Here is a 21747-nt window from a genome sequence, read left to right on the forward strand (position 1 = left end):
TGTGAAATCTCCTTCGTTTGGGATTAAAATTACGAGGACGCTTGACTTTGAACAAGAAAACGTTTATTACTGCAAAGACGAGTCACAAATTTTAAGAAAACAACACTAAGAAGCTAGCCTGAGCTGAGATCTGAAATATTCAGAAAACCAAACTACATGTGTCTTTAATAGTTTCTATATTCATCAATACGACACACTAAATGATAATGTCTTTATAAATATAAAAGTCCCCCAATTGTCCTCGTTTTTTATGTAAAATACACAATACAAATCACCCTACACGCATTGGTTTGCTCGCCAATTTGAGAAAAAAACTGAATGGCACACAAAAAGAAAGTCACATGAAGTTTGTATGTATATATTATATCAGATACTATACATTATCCAAAGGAAAAAAGAGAAAAAAAGAAATCACAAAAGCACTTTAGCCAACATATCTGATAAAATGTTCACCGAAAGAACAAATCAAATAATTAAGACACAAATAAATATACCTTTTTTTTTCTCCCCAGTTTCTGATATATACATACTTTTGTCTAGGGTGAATCAAAATAAGAACCTTCCCCAAATGCCACTGCCAAATGCTTGTGCTTGCATTAGAGCGTGCTACAGATGGCCACGACTCACTAGACTGTCAAATGGCACTTGAAAACATCCAAATACAAATCTCAAACAGGTCACAGCATTCAGAAAATATCATTTTGACAAAAGAAAAGCACGATCATGAGAAAACAATTCATTAGAGAGCATTTTACTTACAGTAACTCTCCTTGTTCATTTAACCAGTTCTGTACAATAAAAAGCTGTCTGCAGGTTATCTACCGTGTGTAAACTACTAAGTATGTGTGCGAGTGTGTGTGTGTGTGTGTGTGTGTGTGTGTCTGTGGTGTCACATCCAGTAAATAAATAGTCCAAGTCTGAGGACAGGTCTTTATGCTTTCCTGGTGTCTTCTCAGTGGCAGCACCTGTGCAATTAAATGTCTGTTCTGATAGCCTCTATCTGTAGCCCACCAGAGACCCAATAGTCACCCAGGCCATCTGCTCTGGCCGGGGCGAAATTAAAGGCACTGGAGTCTGCTATGGGTCAGTGAAGCTGCCGTTTAGTCCAGGTGACGAGGCATCTCTTAGCTTTCGCTCCTATGACAAGTTACGGAATAGCTTATGTCTGTTTTTTTGTTTCTTTTTTCTGGTTGGAAACAGGCTCCTTTGCAAACAGCTGTTACAAAACAATCTTACTCCTCAATTTTGTGAAGACACTGAGAAATAAAGTACAATTGTGTTGGCAGCATTAGCATCAGTCCAGTCAGTGTTAAACCAGGCAGGCTTTGAGATGCAGAAAGCTAAATCACTGTCTGGCACATGAGTAAGTCTATGTAGAATAAAAAGGGCGGGGGGGAAGGGAAACAAAATCGACATAAAAACAAAATAGTTTCTAGCAGCACATGGTAGGCGTGCAAGACCAGAAAGCACTTATGATCCTAAAGCACACAAGTAAGATTTAAAGAAAACATTTCATAAGCCATTTTCCACTTCAGGCACAAAATAATACAAGTTTACATCTACAATGTTAATTTATATGACAAGGGAGCTGAGATTCATATGTGAAAAAAAAACAACAAAATCATTCAGTGAGAGAAAGGAAAAAAATGCCACAAGCAGAAAAAAAAATCCTGCAAAACCTTCATTCCTAACCGGTACACAACTATCCAGATTTACAACATAATTTAAACTTTAAAGTCACAGACAGAACCCCATCTCCACTTTTTACAACGCCGTTCTTAAAAACTCAGTGCGTGCCGGAGTCAGTCAAGTGAACTCTTGGGAATGGGGAAGTTCATTCATGTTGCAGTTATTACAGAGATTTATGTGCAGCTCTGGAGAAAGTATAAGAGATGATCTCGGGTGTAAAATTTTGTATGCATTCCTTTCTTTTATTGGACAGTTTCATTATTGTACCCCCAACTTGCATTAAACAGTTTAATACCAAAAGTCAAGGCGCAAGTTCGTCATGCTTGCAGACTGATGTAAACGAAATGCCTCAGGCCTTCAACTTCCAGCTACTTAAAGTACGTTGACCTTTTCTTGCTGACTTTTTAAACTATTCTTCAGCATTATGATAAGAAAGCCAGATTAATGTGCGCTCAATTCCTAGATCTGGTAAGCCAGACATTTCAAGGCAGCAGACTCGGGGTAAGGCTACAGTATGAGATGTGTACCGCAGGTTTAAAAGGAGCTGTGTGTAGGATTTAGCGGCATCTAGTGGTGATGATTGCAGACTGCAACCAGCTGAAACTTCTCCCAAGTGCCACGCGTGAACTCAGGGTAATGATTCCCTCAGTGGGCATTGTTCAGGAGGTTTTGTCGGGAGCTGGTTATCCGTAGAAGTCTCTTCCTCTCCAAAACAAACAGACCAAGAGGTTAAAATCTGTATCAACACTGAATAATGTAATAATAATAATGTAATGCAGTTTCACAGTACAAATCAGTGTTTCTCTGATGCTGTTTGGCTTGTAGGAGGTGGGCTGCCAGCCAAGCACCTTCTAATGTGTGCTCACTTTTTGTCTCTAGTTACTTATGATCAAGACGTTCAGGAGGGTTTTAACGGGAGCTGAATTATCCACAGAGGTCTCTTCCTTGCTAAAACAAACGGACCTGTGATTTAAACCGGTATAAACACTGAATAAAGCAGTTTCACGTTGAAAATCAGTGTTTTTCCGACACTGTTCAACACGCAAAAATGCTAATGGCCCTATCTAGAGCCAGTGTTTGGTTGTCTGTTCAGGGCTACTGTAGAAACATAGTGATGCAACATGGCGGACTTCATGGACGAGGACCCTCTCCCTATATAAACGGCTCATTCCAAGGTAACGAAAACACAATAGTTCTCACTGTCAGGTGATTATACACTAAAGGAAACATACTTATTATATTATATTCCATTTCCACCAATATATCCCCCTAAATCCTACACACTGGTCCTTTAATTGATGAGTATGTCTTTGGGGTTGCCAGACTCCCAAAAGTGTTGTAGAAATTATTTAACAAAACATCTGTGAGAGTCCACTGACCCAGTAACCTAAATGGCACGCAGTATTTGCACTCCCAAACCTTGCTTTACTGCTAAGCATGTTTTCTACACAGACATAAAGAAAATAATTGTCAAAGATCCCTTGCACTTCTTGTATCTGAAGGAATCATTTGACCAGTGATAGAGCCAAGAAGTGAATACAGCACATACAGTGCCACCCCATATTTTTTTTTGTACCTTTATCAACCTACACACATGACTTACAAAGAAGAAAACAAACAAAACAAAAAAATCATCTGGTCCTCCTGTACAGTAGGTCTGCCATTTGCAGTGGTATAATTTGTGATTCATTATCAGGACCCATTAGAATAAGTTGTAACGGGTAAGCATTGAAACCAAAACACAATAAATATCAATAAATAAACATTTCTGCAGAGAAATCGTGCAGACCATTTCAACAAGCATGAAAAAACAATAACAAAAATCTTTTTTTTTTTAGTAACAAAATGTTCCTATTTAGAGGATTAATCTCAATAATCTCCACAACATAGAATGCTATAACAGTTCAAGTATAGATGTAGTCTAATGAATCAGAAGTTAGTCCCCATGCCTTTTCCCCATTTCACAGTCTATGAACTAATTACAGAGGAGCTACGAAAAGAAACAATCACATATAAAGCAACAAATATATGTAGTGTATCATCATTATATATACTATACATATATATCTATATATCTCTTTGAATATCACAAAATATCTACTTTTGGTCCACTGTACAAAGATGATCTTCAAACAGGGAACAAAGGGTGAAAGCATTTTATGGGCTAAAAACTGAAATGGAAATGTATCAGAGGTGAGAGAAAAAGCAATGCAGCTTTTCTCTGTCGCGTTGAGATTTGTGCAGTACAGTGGTGTGTGTGCAATAAGGTTTGGTGACTGTGCTGCACGCGTCAAAAGGGCTGGCACCACTGGTTTGAGGTAGGGTGACTGATGGATGTGTTCCAACACATACACACACAAGCACGCAGACACACAGGCTTATATACACATGTACATAAAAACACAGTGCAGACCGATGCATCCGTGTTCACACACACATACGCACACATACATACACACACACACACACACACACACACACACACATACACTTCACCCGATAACAAAGGCGAATGCAGGAATAGGCCTCCAGAGGGCAGAGTGAGGGCAGGAGCAAGGCTAAAGACCATGATTCGGATAAGTAATAAGCTTAGTAGAAGCTCATCCAGAGAAAACAACAGGTGTGTCTGTGCCTGCATCCCTTGGTCTCAACACTGATGAGCCAGCCCAAATCCAGCCACGAGTCACCAGAAAGCCAAATCTGTGGCTGGGACAATGCAGAGGGGCTGTGGGCTCTCTACAGCACACAGTCAGGACTACAAGGACAGCTGCATTTAAGGATAAGGCACTATGATAAAGCCGAGGTACATTAAATCCCTGACATTCCTTCTGCTCTGCGACATGGCACTGTGGGACAGGAAACAGCTCTCGGGTGGCCCAAGTGGCTCACTCTCAGCGTCCTCTTGTTGGTTTGTTTTTGGTCCTTTGTGAACTTAAAAAAAAATTTCAGTAAGACAGAAACTGCAAAAGAAAAACAAAAACAAAAACGGGGGATCATGTCCAGTAAGTGTTCAAGATTACAGCTGGTCACTTACACCACACTACAGCGCCATCTAAAATGAACAAAGGCAAGCGATATGCACAGAGTGCATAGAAAAGCTAGCACTGAGGAAGTGGTTTTGTACAGCTGGTCTTCTCCATCTCATTTCTATTTACACAAATAGCAGCACAGATATTTCTTTAGGGGTTTCTTTTTCTGCGGCTTAAAATCTAGGAGTGGTTATCAGTGGGTGGCTACCATATCATTTTTAAACATAACAGACAAAACTGCCCTATGATCCTTTTTCAAATGCCATACATAGATAGAAAGTCCTCCCTTGTTTTTTTAGCTACATACATCAGCAGTTGGAATGCATGTGGACATAAATCATGCTAAAATTAGGACGGATAAATGGAAATTAAAACAAAACACAATGATAGCACCATGAGTTTTGGGATATACCAATTGAAAGTACAGCAAAACTATTTACAGTAGGTGAAGGTGTTGAGTCAATCGATGACTTTGCTCCACTGGGACTAGTGACATGGATTTGAGCTCTGAGACATCAGTAGTTTGAAAGAGTTGAATTTTTCCTTCAAGACAAAACACGTCTGCATAGACAGACAGAGGCGTTCATGTCATACCAAGGCAGGAAACATTTACCGGGTCAAATTAGTCCTCCGCCAGCTGCTGCATTGCGATAGAGCACAGACTTATGGGACCACACCACATCCAGAATCTAAGCAGTCAGACACGGACAGCACATCTTGGCCACAGTATCATCATTTCAGCACTCCCCCACTGACCGGGCTAGATGGGGAGAGGAGAGCGTGTCCACACGAGTGCAGACGGAGACAATGCATGAGAAAGACGGACACATCTAGACTTACAGAGAGAAAGATATGTGGAGAGTGAGACAGCAAAAACAGACCAGGCGAGGCTGGCCGTGCCCTCGGACCCTCAAACGGAGGCGTAGGTGTTGCCTGTGGTGCTGCAGTGGCGGATGGTGGGAGTGCCAGCAGAGGGGGTAAGGATGTGCTCAGTGTGGTCCTGCGGGGGCTGCGGCAGTGAGTGGAGGACGCCGGGCTGGACGACCCCCACCACAGGGTGGGACCCGTCCTCTAGCGCCCCGACCTGTATCACCTGGATCACCTCATGCTCCGACTTCTCTCGCTTGGCAAGAGGTTCCCCGGATTCCTCCGTGTCATCTTCTAAGTCGCTGTCCATCCCACTTGTTTCATCTGGACAGGAGAGAACATCACATATGTTAAACACTGTCTATAGATAAGTATCTTATACGACCCCACCTCAAGAGATCCGAACTATCCCTTTAAAAGAAGGTTTTATAGAATACTGGTCCTCAGGCTATAGTGCTTAATACATTTTATCACATACCTTTATCAATGTTAGTGAGGGACAAGGTGTTGAGACTGTCGAACTGAAAACAGAGACAAACATCATAATTAGTGGGGGCAATAGCCATTTATCTTAATGTGTTTCTAATCTAAAAGAGAAACTCCATTGTAATTAGGTAAAACATGTCCTCTGGGGTGATTTTATCAACAGATTTAAAATGACTAAACAGAGGTAATTTCACACCTGATGTATAATTTATCCGTCATATTGCAGTGCTCACAATGGCACCATAAATACTGTGAAGATAAGATGCCACATGTATACCTCCCCCATGACACCAATTGGTGTCTCTCCAGTAGCTTGGGCCACACGATGCTCCACTAAGTAAAACATGTACTCGTCGTACAGCAGGCGAATCAGGTGGAAGGAGCCAAAGCTGGCAGCGCTGCGCAGTGTCAGGTCCCTGATCACCATAGAACTGCAGGGACATTTAAAAACATTATGAGGGTTTTGTCTCCTGCTGCACACTCACAGATGTGTGTCGGTCTTTTTTTTTTTTTTTTTTTTTTTTTTTTTTTACAGACCTGTAGAAGGACCACTTAAGCAGGAACTGTCGAGCTGCCCTGGGGAAACTGGGCCGGTGCTCGTAAGGCTTGAGCACCTGAGTGACCACATTTTCCAGCCAGGCTGCCCATTGCTCCAGGGAGCTTTGCTGCTGTAGTGTGGCCTTGAAGTCCTGCTCCAAGTGCTGAACCACTCCCTCTTCACACTGGCACACCCATGATGCCTGCTCCTATACAGCAACACAGGGAGAGAACAAAAGGTTCACACTTGGACAGTGAAAACAGAGTGGCGTTATAGAGAAGGCAAGGAAGGAAAGTAGCTAAACATAAAGAGCTGTTCTGACCTGTACATTGGCAAAGTCAACACGATTGAGATCACTCAGCATCTGGTTGATCTGTGATGTGTTTTGCAAAACAGCACGTGCCGCCTGAGCCAGGTGGTTCAGAGATGTGTATCTGCGCAGTGTTTGCGCAAAGGCACTAACCGCGGCAATCTGAAAAGAGCGCACACAAAGAGCCATGTGTTACATACTGTAAGCATCCATACCTTTATAAACTTATCTGTAGTGTTCAAATAATAGGAATACTGAAAGTGTACCTTGGTCTGGATCATTCTCTGTGGAATGGCATTCATGGCATTATTGAGCCAACCTTCCAGGCTTTTGGCAAAATTGCGAATGGCTTGAGTCAAGGCACCTGGAAAACAAAAACAATGACAGTGGGTTAAGGATTTTAGTGTTACAAGCATAAACAAGGCAGACAAATAAACATGAGAGGCTTTGGCTCACTGGGAATGGGTCTCAGGACATCAGGAATGAGGATCTCCACAAGGGCCTGGTACATTAGATGGTCACAGGTGCTCATCCATTTGAGTACAGCCTCGTTTCTGCACAGCTCCAACAGCTGTGAACGGGGCAGCCGCGCTTCAATCTCACTTAAGCTACTGTGGAAAAATAACATACCAGACTCATAAAAATGCCTTTGACTTTTCAGATTATCATAAGATGAATTAAGTTTAGTAATATGTCTTTATTCACCTACGAAAAAAACCCCACATTGTATGTTATCATCAGCTTGACCTCACCTGTTTTCTGTTACAGTGGCACCCTCTACAGAGTCAGGAGGAGAATAACGCCAGAATGTCTGCCAGAGCTTCTCAATTAGACTGAACTGGAGGTTGACGACCACATCCAGGATAGCCTGAAACGAAAATGGAGAATAAACTAAAACAATGAAGAGGAAATAGTCCCTTTGAAAACTATGGACAGCGAGGTCTGTGGTTTGTCCAGGATATTGCAGGGCTGGGTATCATATCAAAAATTATGATGCCAGTATCAATACCAGTGCCATTCAAGTGATACCAATACCAGTACAGTACTTCATTTGATACCCATCACGTAAACAGAAGCATTCACTTGCATAAAATGCAACCAGATGCCACAGGTGTGTAGTATGTCCATAATTTTTAACGTTTTGGTGGCATCTCGGCACGCTCAACTCCCAAGTGTGTCAAATACATTGCTCTCGACTTCACCACATCAAAGACTGTATGGGTTGTAGATGCTGTGGTAGTGGACCAATCACACATTGCATTACATCCAAGAACACTTGCAGTGACTGGCTGCGAGCAAAATCATACAAATAGTATTTTTTTTTGGCTAGATCTGGGTACAAAAAAGATCAAATGCAGGTATCATTTGCCTGGAGAAGTTCTGATACTGCTTGATACTGGGTTATTTCAGTAGTTAGATTAAAGGTATGGAGTACCAAAAGACTGACATGGACACTGTCAATTGGCAATAGGTGTTTTCAGACCAAACTATTCAAGAGACTCCATGAAAGGAACTTCCCACTGGGGAGCTTCCCACGAAAGCGACATACTTTCCAGGGCTTTCTTTCTGTTTGCATTCGCATTGCCAGTAGAAATGCTAAAATGATGTACTGTTAGCCGGCCAGCAGTTGGAATAGCTACCTCACTTTCCCTTTGGGGAGTCAAAATTGCATTTCCACCGCCATGTATATGCTCACTACTGTTCGTCGTCTGCTGTTTTGCAGCTACCAGGTTTTCAAAAATGGCATTTGCTGGTGCTGCATTGGCTGTGTTTGACAAATCAACGTACACTGCCAGTATCTGGACTAATCACAGTGCACTTGCGGCACTCTTGGTGCTTGGAGAGTACCTACTCTGAGGAGTAGGAGTAGGAGTTCTTAGAATTAAGTATCAGTCTAAAAATACCTAAGGACATTTTTCAGTTCTCTGAGGAGCAGATATGAATGTCACAAAACCTCAGCACACCAACTCAAAACTATCTACATACCTTGGTACCACTATGTTTGTTTATGTAATTTGGATGAACTGACCCTTTAATCACAAGAGGTGGACATCTCTCTGTCAGATCACAGGGCCTTGGCCATCACCTGCGTATGACCTGAGCTCTAGTCTTCCAGACATTAGGAGAGCTGTGATTGAAAACTTCATAAGATAAAGACAAAAATCTGCTCTAAAATGCCAGCCGCTGGCATTTACAAATCTCTGTCACTACAAACACACATGACCTTTCCCCAAAGTTTCCACAGTCTGAATCCAACCAAAGTTTAAATACATGTTCTTTTTAGAAAGTTGTGGAACCTGAGTTCAGAGTGTTCAGTCCTACCAATATTTTCTCACTAAGGACAGCTTATATAACATTAAACTATTAAACTGCTGTAATAATAGATACTGGCAGATACATTTTTAAGAGGGAAAAACATGGATGAGAATCTTAATAGAAAAAAATGGAATTGATTTAAAGGGTGGTGAGGTCCAGGCAGATCAATAGACGAATGTATAGTCACAGTGCCTGTACAGTCCTATTGATAATGTCGTATCAATATTGAAGAGGATTGCTTAGCTTTCTTTTGAGCACTGAAGAAGAACCCAACCCCCTGCCCCCCTGTGAAATGCACTCATGTGCCACTGTGAGCTGTGGTTACATGTGAAGTAAATGTCCTTTATCTAACCTCACAGTGCTCTCTGTAAAGGGACTGGAGAGCTTTCACATCCTCTGGGCTGATGTTCTCTGTATTGCTCTGTCCCAGGTCCAGCTCGACAAAGTCAGGGAGTGCACGTGATGCATCTGTTGGAGCGATAAAAAAATGAAATGTGGAAAAATCTGAAAAAACACAATATTAAATATACTTAAGTGCATCTTATGTGGCAGTTAGATAAAGAGAAAAGCAGCTTACCTAGGAACTGTTGGTGGTGTTGGCTCTGTGCAATGACTGTCTGCTCTGCTGCACCAGGGTGGTGCTGGCCTCCACCTGAGTAATTCTCCCCAGGGCAGCCATCAAACTTCTGCACTGGCTTGAACCTGAAACTCAAATATTACGTCAGTATCTATAAAAAAAACAACAAGCACTGCATGTCTGTATGCATGCATGCCTAGCTGCCCGTGTACCTCTGTTTCTGCTGAACAGGTTGCTGTCTCAGGGCCATATACTGCATGTCTTCTTGAAGTCTGTTGAGGGGGGAGTCTGGCTTCACACGTATACCATAGTAATGATATTTGGAGTTCCCTCTAGAAGACAAAACCATACATGAACACACATTAGCAGACTCCTAATGTGAGGTGCACAGAAAAGTTCATATGGGTGGCAGAGAGGGACAGAAAAGAATAGACGGTGCTTTCAGAACATTACGATTCAGAACAGTTGTTCCCAACCAATCTTACTTAAGGGACCCCTTTTCTATTATTTAAGACCCCTGACTATGTGACATATTTCATCTATATTTCATATTATATTTAATGCATAACGTAACAGTACAGGAAAACTGATAAATTGTACAATTATGGCTGCATAGATTTTGTGTAAAACGAGCGATTTCGATGGATTTTGAGCAGATTATTTTCACATACTGCATCAGAGATTAGTTTCCCTGATATTTTTAGGAACTTTTATACAATCATGTGTCTGCATTATATATTTATCTAATTTTTAACAATCCTACAAACTTACTAGGCTTCTTTTTTGACATATTCAGTGTCTTCTACTCCCTGATGCTCGGATTATTCTGTTAGCCCTTTGGCTTTTCAAATGCGTACTTTTCTAATGCAGGACGAGTCTGTTTAGTAGCAAGTGAAGGCTGTGTGAATAAAGCTTGATTAAGGTCGTCACCATGCCCTTAAATTTATAAGTTAAATAATAAACTAAACTTTAAAATTAACAATTCCATTTGGGTTTCTTCACAGAAATGAATAAAATCCTGAGATACAGGCCTACTGTACACCCCATGAAGCTTTGGCGACTCCTAGTAGGGGTTGGGAACCAGTGGATTAGATGAATGACAACAGCAAGGGGAGCGAAGCAAGCGAACATCCGCTGGGTGAAAATTGTGAATCTCCAAACTGATAACTTTTCTTAACTTACGAAAAAAGATCTGGGAAAAAAGCTAACCTTGTCCCAAGGCGCCTTGTACGGAGTCCCATGAAGATGGAGCGGATGAGTTTGCCAAAAGAGGCTGCATTTACAGGGTCCAGTTTCTGCTCCTGGCAGTGGCGCAGATAATGATTGTAGAGGGTGGATCGTGGTAGACTTACGCCCTCTGCTGTCTCGTAATTGTCCAACAGCCACTGGAGCTGCAAGGGAACACATTTTTTTTTACCCAAACTATCTGGAAACACCTCAGACTGACAGTCTGTAATCTTCATGTTGCAGCATCATCACACCTCTGTGAAAGCATCTCTACAGCAGCCAGTTAATTTAAAACAATAGTAACAATTGAGATAAGCAACAAAAACAGCGAGCACCACATCAAACTCAAATGTATACAAAGTCGAGAAAGGCAGAAGTCTTGCAAAAGTAAAGCAAGGGCAAGCATTCGTAAAAAAGCAACTTACATGGCTGTTGAGCAGCGAGCTTCTCTGACTGGATAAACCCTCAGATTTTTGGAGCGTCTCAATCGCCATTTCAATCTGATAAACCATGAAGCACAGGACAACAAAATGTAAGAGGGAGAAATAAAAACAAAAGCAACAGAAATAAAGAGTTGATGTAGACAAGTTGGTGTCCACTAGAAAAAAATAAAGAGAATCTAGAAAGGATGCCAAAGCAAGCACCACTAAACCCAAGCAGAGCAGGACTCATGTCATTTATGAAAATTTTTGCATAGTTAAGAAATGAGGACATGGGCTCAACAGGATCAGCTACTGCGTACATCAATCGTGGGTAGCTGGCAGACACACAAACCTTCCAGATTCCACTAGCACAGACCCACTTATTACAACTATTATGTGCAGAGAAAATGCCAGACTCCATTACAAAAGCAAAAGACGAGGGCAGTGTGCCAAGATGATTTAGTAATACCTGCACGTCAACCTCAAGAGTTACGCCAAAAAGCTGGTTCATGTTTCATGGGAAGATTTCTAATTGAGTATTGGCAGTTTCACAAACAGCCTCACAAAAATATACAGCAACACAGGCTAAAAGACAACATACTATATAAAAGATGATGCCCTGACTGTAACTTGGGAATACAAACATTTAAGGTCATACATGTGAAATCATGAGCTGAACACTATGGTAATTCTGCAACTGCAAATACTGCCCATATATAGGCTCATTTATCTTGTCAATGACATCACTTAACATAGACAAGGATGAGCTGGCATTTTGCTTAAGCGGTTAAAATACCCTTGTACCCTTGCACACATTTTGATTAGAAAAAAAATATCTACTAAAACATTTCTCCTCTGCACAGCTATTACTGGATGTTCTAAACTCTCTGCCATGACTGATATCCACATAATGTAATGTCAGTCGCCAAGCATCATTGCTACAGTACTGCCAGGAAGCATCATTACGGTGGACTGTGTGAAAATACCTAATGGTTCGTTCAGATTATGATAAAAAGCGAGGCTCTTGTGCTGTGTGCACCACTTTGTCTGATGCAGGAGTCTCGTGAGGAGTGGGTGAGTCCTCCCCTCCTTAATACACCTGTGTCAGCTTTTAGCCTCGTCTTTCTTCTACATCTGTGATACTCTACTTACAACCTATGGGCCAAATTTGGGCCGTGATAGGGTGCTGGGTGGTCCAATGACCATTTTCTAATTCACAATTAAATAAATGAACTCATCTGTGGATTTTTTTTGTATTCTGATGGTAAATAAAGTGCCAGAGTGCGTGAAAAATATCAAAACAGAGCTTGTTTAACAAAGAAAAGTGCTAGGAGAGCCCCCAACAGAGATCTGGGTTAAGCCCCCAATGCCCCCTGACCTGCTACGACTGGCAAGAAAGAGTGAGGACAACAAATGTAAAAAGCCTAAAAAAAACAGGCATCATTTATCATACACACTGATAAATGTTATTAATGTTTGTTTATTAACTGGTCTCCTGTCATTTTGCAAAAGTGGCCCCCGGGCAAAGCAAGCTGAGTATCCCCGCTCTACACCAAAGAGTGGTAATATCAGATAAATGAAACGAGGGATGGAAACAAAGTCCTGCATTACATGAACATTAAATATTAAGGGTTACAGTGTGAACACTGCTGGCAGTAGTTAGATCACTGCAGAGACACAGCCTACGCAGCGCATCGCATACATCAGCAAAGGATCATTGCCAGAGATAAAACACACCGTACACAATCATTGAGGAGGTGCGCACAAAAGTAGCTTCTCTATAATGTGACATAATATATATATGTACTATGTGTATACGCTGGTATTTTGAAAACATGACACAAATATTGAGTTCAAATATGGAACCCTGCTGAAGAGACTGGTGTCCTACATTTGAGATCAAACTAGTGCATGGATCAATAAAGTATGACAGAAACAGAGCATCTATGTTGATAGGAAGAGTCTATGCAAACTAATAGCTGTGTGGGTCTGAACAGGGGAGAGGTAGACTCTACATACACTAGTCTGATGCTCCATCAACAAACGCACAAAAGCAGGCAGGCAAAGGTAGACCCCAACTAGTGGGTGCTATGCACTTACAGTAGCTGGGGAAGTTCGTGCCGTCTGGGTGGCGGGGTGGGGTGCAGCGTTGTCCATGATGTAAGCCCCAGGACTGGTGCTGATTACCTGACCCCCTGCCAGATTCATGTTCATTCCTCCACTGCCCCCTCCTCCATTGTTGGTCATGCCATGAGATGTCACCACAGTGGAAACTTGCGATGAGCTGCCCTGTGTGTCAAAGTAGTTCCCTCCACTGTTCTGGCTATACAGTTGCGGCTCTGAGTACGAGTAAGTTCTTCTGTTCGAAAGAGAGGTTAGCAGTCAGTCAACGTGTCCAAAATAAAACAAATCTTTTTTTATATTTTATTTCTTTTAGTCCAAGTATGGTTTCTTAGTTATGCAAGACACCTATTAAACCTATATGGTAACAGTAACAACACACAGTACATGTGTTTGTGTAGGTTCGGTCAAATAATGTAAACAATGACTGTCATAATGGAGACAATCATAAATAGATTTTTAATCCAATTTATATATTTAAACATGTTTTATGATTTGGGTGACCCTTTAAATATAACTTTCACATATGATGTTGACACAAGCCTGGTGCTCCGCTCATGTGTCCAGCTGTTTGGTGTATGTATGCTTTTGTATTTCTAAGCACTTTGTCTGGCGATGCCTCTTACATGAGTGTTTCCACCAGTGGCTGAGGTCACAGAATTTGTGTGTTTGTATCTGTACATGCACCGACGTGAGTATCACTGTAGGACAGCGTGGGCTTGTTAGTCGAGTGTCTATGTAACCCCATTCCTCAGACCCAGGGGACCCTGGCGTGGCATCAGCACATAAAAGACAGGCCTACTTCTGGTCATGTTCAGGTGACTGAGCACAATCAAACACACGACTGCAGACCCCTCATACGAGAAAACAAACACTCACACACAGAAAAAAGAGCGCAGTCCCCACCGACATCATGTGCTTTTGACATGAATGATAGTTTGGAGAGACTTAAGAGGAGAAAGAACAGGCTGCAGAGACGTCGCACTAATATTTGTGAAGTGGTATAAGAGCAGAGCTGGGTAATAGACTGACTCACATGTTGCCATTGGTGTAGACGCCACTGTTTTCCTCCACATACTGCACCTGTGCTGGGTAAACATGCTGAACCTGTTGAACAGTCTGAGCCTGGTAAGACAAAAAGCAAGAGTTGCATATCAATTATCTAATTTAGTTAAGGCACATAGTGCTCTGGGAAATACAGACATGCATGTACAGTATGCACACACGCAGGAATGTTCAGATACAAACACACACACACACACAGACAGGCTGAATGTACCTGTTGCTGGACAGGCACCTGCTGGGTGGAGCCGGTAGGCTGGACAGGCACGGTGGTCTGAAGAGGGACAGTGGAGGTGGAGTCAGCGCCTGCTTCAGGGGTCTGCATGGCGCCTAAATAAGACAGAGAAAACACAGTCTTGCTGTAGACAGATAATGATCACAATTGCTGAAAACACTCTCAGCCTACTGGTCTAACTGGAAAAGCAACTTAACAACTCGGTAACATCAACATAATAATCGTAATGCATCACTGAGCCAATGCTTATTTGGCATCAACATATAGATAACTCACTAAAGCAGAGTACATTTACAAATACAGCATTGCATTCTTCTGGATGTCATTTACAACAGACAAAGGACCACACACACATTTATTTTTCACCCCTCTTATTTTATAACATCTGCTGAAACAGTTATACAATTAGAGGCATCGTCCTCTAATAACTCAACCAACTATAAACCTAATCCTTAACACAAGACACAAAATATCCCTAAATGAAACTGTAATCAAGGCATAAGAGAAAACATGATGTTTCCCCACAAATCACTAACGTTTCACCCAAATGAATGCTACTAAAGCTGCTCAAGAGCAATCCTGCCCAAGCACCTGTTTCTGCCTTGTGGTACTTAATGTACTGAGAGCCTCATGCATCAGTGACACATGGTCTTGTCTCCATGTTCACAGCCATAAAGCAAGTTAATATTTAACAAACTCCAAATAGATGCTGCTTCTTGTTGCTCTGTCAGTTCCCACTTTCATGGGTTTACTCGAGATTGGAAGTCCTTGATCAGCACTGAGAAAGTGTATCACAACAACCGAAAAGTTATGTAATTTTAAAGTATCTCTCCCACATATTGTCATTACTAGAGCTCAGTGTGTCAGAGATTTACTAGTAGTAATAGAAGTATTGGAAAGCGAGGCTAAAGTGAACTATTTTGAAGATAAGGGTAAGAGTGTAAACAGACACTGATGGTGAACCTGTGTTTCTGAGTTAATAATAGTACGGCTACCATCACCCATTTCTTCCAGAGGAAGGCCACCTCCTCCCCATCACAGTTTCCACGAACAAGCCTCTCTTGGTTAATTAAGCTGGGTCTCCTAACAGCTCCAAATCTCTCCAGAGACGGCCTGCCCCCTTCCCTTTATCTTCAATATCATACTGGTCTGTTTCTTTAGGAGGAAGGCTGTGACTTTATTGGTGTTGGGGTGATCAACCTTGTAGTTGCGCCAAAGCAGAGTCAGTCTGTCTCTGTGCACTGAGACGGTGAGGTACAGTGAAGCAGCAGGGAAAATCTGCATCTTCTTCAAACATACAGGGGCACTGAGATTCATTAAAGCAAAGCCGTCTGCTTCCAGCATGACTATTTTCAACACCTTGGGGAGGGGGATATGAGCATATACTATCACTGTCAGACATGTCAGCAGGCTGTTTGCTAGACAGGCTGCAGTCTGGCTAATGGAAAAATAAACCACTATCCAGTTCAAATATTTATATTCTGCGATATCGACAAGACGCTGTAAATTATAACAATCAATTCGTGAAAAAAGCCTTTGGATGTAGGCTGCCAAAGTGATATAAAAATGGTAAACTGCAAAGTAAAAACCGTAGCCTTCGGGTCACTATATCCCAATGCTAAAAAAAAAGGATTGTGAGGAGAGGAGAATGCAGACTTCCACAGTGCAGTTTGAAAGCTAAAGTACATAGCCCCAACTGAGCCCACCTAATAGAGAAAAAGAGCCCCTGCATCACAACACACTCTTGTTGCCTCACCCCAACCCCCTCCACAAACACACGCACACATATACACACACTAACACACCTCCTGCCTCACCATTCAGGCACTCCCTTGTGGCCCACTTAAATGCTGTGCTCCACTGAGCAAGTGCAAGCCCTACAAAGACACAGAGGAACAAAAGCCACCAAGGAGGGCAACATTTTGCCCTGCCTTTTCTCCCCTCGATTCCTCTTGCTAGCATTACGAGCAACAAATAATAAATAAAGAGTGCAGGGTTCACAGTTGCAGCTACCAGAAAACACACATTACAATAATTTGCATCTCTGATTTTAAAAGGTGGAGTCTGATGGAGCAAGTAAAGAAATAAGAGCTGCTGAACAAGGTTGAAAAGTACACCGTACGCAAAATCTCTCCCTCTCTGTCTCACACACACATACAGTACATGCAACCCCAGGCAAGATAGGAGCATGATCAGGTGCTAGTGCAACAGGAAAACAGGTGGAGGGTAGATGTAATTCAGAGCTGACGTGGAGGGGGGTATGCAAAATGTTGTGTTTGTTTAGGAGCTTTCAGATTGTAAAGATATCTGGGAGGGACTTATATTTTTTAGGACTGCTGATGCTGATTGTGATGTCAAAAACATTGCATCAATATTTAAGATAATGTAAACTGTTCTGAAAAAAAGTGAAAGTCAGTGTTTACTGTTTTATCTGATTTTATTTCATGACAGCGCCACAGCAAACAGACATGTCAAATGTGCCAAAATTTCTGGAACAATCATGACAAGTTACAGAGGAACTCTTGCTGCGTCTAACTGTTATCACCAGATGTGGGGTTAGGAAAGAAAAAACAAGGGCCTTTAAGTCTCCGCTTTCATCAACAATATACATTATTGTGGGCAGGCTGGGGAAAATAACAAACCAAACATGCTGCATTCTGCTAAGCCATGAAAATGGATGACTGAATAATTGAATTAATCAGCCCCTCTTTAAGTGATTGGAAATGTAACAGGATCCAGGCAGCAGGTGGCATGGTACTATTTCTGTGCTAGCGGACTACAGGTAAGTGGTAACATGATCTGATAACTAGCAGTTCCCAACATCCTGTTTTCTGTGTTATGTATTGGGAGAGGTGTCTGTCCATGTCCTATTTTGGGTTGTGTATGCCAATAGATCAATATATTCACACTATTTAGACTTTACCTGTGTGTATGTGTAAAAACTGTTACATTGGTGTTGTAGCCTGATTGGTTTGAATTGCTCTGGCTCTGTCAGGCCTGCATCTACATGAAAAGTTACAGATTCACCGTTCACAACTAACATACAGTTGAAAAGAGAACAAAATGTTATGATGACTTTTTTTATGATGGAAAATCAAGTTTTATTTACAGTGTGTGGACACATACAAATAGGCCTTGCTGTGCAGGAGTCCCACCACTACTAGAGATGCACCTGTCCTCCATTCACCTCTCCACACACACATATACACACACACACACACCTGTTCTCTCTGCGCTAACGAGAATCAGAGGTCGCAGCTGCACAGAGGACCCAATGGACCCAAGAATAATTGTGATGCAACAATAAGAAACCAAGTCTCACATGTGAACCACCCACAGGATTAAGGAATCCTGAAATGCATGTCTACTATTATATTGTGAAGAAAGAGAACATGTGTATGTTATGTAATTGAAATAGATGTGACTTCATGATTTTAACCCAACTTCAGTGAGCACAAAATCAATCTGGAAAAATACTGAGATCAACTACAGACTGAGCATCTTCCCCCCTGGACAGTGTCATGCTGGATTGAGCACACAAGTCTTGCGCACCCTCAGAAAAGCATGCACACGCAAAACAAAAAAACAAAATGTACTATTTTAGCTGTTTGTCAATGATTGTATCTGCATTGCAGAAGGGGTGGATAGATTTTGACTTTACCAGCCCAGTTGCTGAATGTGCAATGCAGGATTACAAAATGATTTGTGGGAAAACGGGTCGTAACATTGGGGTATTTTAATGTTAAATCAGGCAGGTGTTTTTCCACTGCAAAACTTGCCCCTGTGTTATCAGGGTAGCTTATCACAGCCATCTGATGCCACAAAGAGGGCAGATGGAGAGCTAGCGAAGCTATCTTGCTCCCTAAGACAAAAGGGAAAGTAATGGCTTAGCTATTGTCAATAGCAGTTAGTGTATGGAGAGCTAGCTCACAGTGCGTCCAATTGCCGGTCGACGTTATTGATTTTGTATGACCAACAAGCTTTGAACCACCCGAAACATAAACTTACAATAGCACGGCAACATTAGCCCAAAAAATGGGCTACCAACAGGCATTGTAAGAGGGCGACGCTGGCGTTAGCAACCTAGCAACAACAGACACCTGCTCCTGCTCCAGCTGACCAGCTAGCATCAGTGACTAGCCCGGACCTATGCTACCACTCAGCATGGTGACTTTAAGCAAATAAGTTACACGGAAACCCGTTTTCCGCCACACTCACTGACGTTTAGGGCAGTTTTAGCCCCAAAAGCACCCTTTGAGAGCACATAGCTAGCTCCTGCTAGCGAGCAGGACCTCTCACAGCTGTGGGTATCTACAGGCAACGTTAGCAAGCAGGCTACCACGTCACAAAGAAACACCCTCGCTAGCAAACTACCCCAGCTATTCACCGAGCCTTCATTCAGCAGCAGACAAAACACACACCACAGCATTAATATCTCCTTCACACAGCCGTCCAGTGAAGCGAGGACGCACTTGAATTCGGGCTACAAATAGTATAAAAATATTCAAACCTGAGCTGTGGACTGGTTGATGAAGATGAGGATGGTGGAGGAGGTGGTAATGATGGAGCGAGAGGTTGTTGTTGGTGGGTTACAGTCGCCAGGACTACGGTGACTATGGCGCTGCCTCACTGGGCAACAGTTGCTATAAAACTCACCGGGAGCGCGCAACCTTACCAGGCAGGTGGGAGGAGATTAAAGCGCACTTAATGCAGCCTTAACAGAAATAAAATCACACCGAAATACACGTGTTGGACCATACAGAGGGTATTTTATAAGGCTGGGAATTCTTACCCGAGAAATTGGAGACATTTCATAAATCAATATGTTACAGGATGTTGAAATAGAGTCAGAAATTTGTTTCGGTTCAGTTCTTTTTGGATGCAAAGGCAACAGCTGCAGGCATATTCTCTAAACAATACTATACTAAACAATCTGCAATAATCAAGATGTTTTAGACTGTAGTTTTCCCTCATAATGTGGTAATAATTTTGGTATCACCTCAGTTTCATGTTGGCATAATTATGATTAGACCTAAATAGATAAGTGTGCATGTTTTTAAGGCCATTTAATGCTCTGCTGCAATGACATATGCTTGTATTGTGAGATTCTGAAGATGAAAAGTTAACTTATATTTTGGCCAGAGAGAGGGCAAAGTTTCACACATGAGCTCACAGGGATTATCATCCAGTCCTGCCACAAAGAGCAAACTGTATCCCTATAGCTGCTACCCATTCTGGTCACCATCTCAGCCTCAGCAACATCTGGGTGTTGCCTTTATATTTGTCTTTCTCTACAGTTTGCCCCAGAGATATGCTTCTCTCCATGCTCACTTTTTTATTTCACGAAAATCAGGCACAGTCAAATAAAAACATCAATTGTTCACCATCAAACCACTCATAGCCACCCCCAGAGTGTTTTAAATAAAGAAGTAGGCCATAATCATTTGCATTCATTCAGTTATGTATAATCCTCATCAAAAGATATGGAAATTCCAACGTTAAAGATCTCAGTTTAGTCTAAACATATTCCAGCCGTTTCCTAGTTCTCAGATTTGAGAGCTGAGCAAACTGTATAAAATTTTGCCCAAATTAAAATCAGCTTCATTTTTCTGTTTTCCCACCTTGTGTGGAAGGATAGAGTAAAGGCAAAGGCAGGAAGAAAAATGGGGTGAAAAACATGTCACAGTATATAATTTAAAATGAATGCAGTATATAATTTAAAATGAATGCAGACTGACTTGCTTTTCAGTTTTTGTGTGAATTTGAAATCACATGCGTGCACAGGCAGTGTCCAGTATTCACCATATCAGATGGCTGCATAGGTCAAGGGTGAACCATTCCTCTCCACTGTATTTTTATTGACAATTATGTTGCATTTTTTGCATTTTCCTCACGGTCCTACTTTGTTTTTCATGAGTTAACTCCACCTATGAATACATCTACCCGAACGGTTAAATGTTATCATTATAGATGTTTGTCAAATGTCCCTTGTGAACTGGATGTTCACTTTTGCTTTACAATTATTGACAATAACATTTGAGCCTTAAATTATTGCCACACTACTTGTCATTTTCACACATTGTACAAAAGTGGTGCATATTGGTAAAAACAACTGACATGGACATCTATGAAATTACTTACTATAAAAAGCATGGCACTCATTTGCTCCCAGATAAAACCTTTTACCACATGGCACAAGTGGGACTCGAAACACGCACAACTTTTAAATTGCGAACAGTGACCAAACAAAGCCGGCATTGTTAAGAGGCTTCCTACTGCATGCAGAGCTTAACCAACCACCTGTGTCCACAGCGCAGCACTTTTTTTTGGTTAGCACTAGTACTAAACAGATGCTTTTTGGAAAAGCTGTTGTTGTTGCTAGGCAACTAGTGAAACCCCCATCTGAAGCATGACACTCTTTTGCTAAAAGAATAATTTTTCAAGTAAAACAGTTTGTCCTTTCAATTTCAAATAAGAAAAATACACTGCTGTGAAGATTGGTAACTGCTGGACTTGTGCAGACTTTTCACACTGGTCAGGTTTACAGCAGTGTTTGCTCATTATTTCTGAAGTGTATTGCCTTCAGAATTCAAGTGTCTTATTTATATTACTACCTCAATGTAGTTTCTCTGTTGTGTTGTCTTATTTTGTTTCATTCAAATAGAAACATATGTATTAACTCCATGGAAAGATATGTGGTTTATGGTGTGTGCAAAACTGCTTTTTGAAGTATCAACAAAAACAGTTTTAGAAATCCACACAAACTATTTGTTGCACTATTTTGTAGAGCTTTAGCTAGATTAGTAAATCACTGACCTGGCTTTTGAGTGACAAAACAACAGGCAGTTTAAAAAGCCTAAATCAATGT

At 41.6% G+C, this 21747-nt stretch overlaps 1 protein-coding gene across 2 annotated transcripts; it reads right to left on the reverse strand.

The window, feature by feature from the left end:
- Positions 1-46: 46 nt before the first annotated feature.
- rfx3 (regulatory factor X, 3 (influences HLA class II expression)) lies at positions 47-19870 on the reverse strand. 2 transcript variants are annotated; one of them, XM_033647595.2, is made up of 18 exons: positions 19390-19870; positions 14862-14974; positions 14619-14707; positions 13562-13820; positions 11465-11539; positions 11022-11203; positions 10025-10144; positions 9813-9937; positions 9588-9703; positions 7672-7787; positions 7376-7530; positions 7186-7283; positions 6932-7081; positions 6609-6817; positions 6349-6502; positions 6064-6106; positions 5600-5909; positions 47-5478 (listed from the first exon to the last, which is right to left on the reverse strand). In XM_033647595.2, the coding sequence occupies exons 2-17, from the start codon at positions 14967-14969 to the stop codon at positions 5629-5631; spliced, it is 2280 nt and encodes a 759-aa protein (XP_033503486.1). In that variant the 5' UTR covers positions 14970-14974; positions 19390-19870; the 3' UTR covers positions 47-5478; positions 5600-5628. The 2 variants fall into 2 exon arrangements, with proteins under 2 accessions (XP_033503486.1, XP_033503485.1); XM_033647594.2 differs by having other exon boundaries at positions 47-5909; positions 19390-19869.
- Positions 19871-21747: the final 1877 nt, after the last annotated feature.

The sequence above is a fragment of the Epinephelus lanceolatus genome, chromosome 19 (genome assembly GCF_041903045.1).
Source record: "Epinephelus lanceolatus isolate andai-2023 chromosome 19, ASM4190304v1, whole genome shotgun sequence".
Classification (NCBI taxonomy): Eukaryota; Metazoa; Chordata; class Actinopteri; order Perciformes; family Serranidae; genus Epinephelus; species Epinephelus lanceolatus.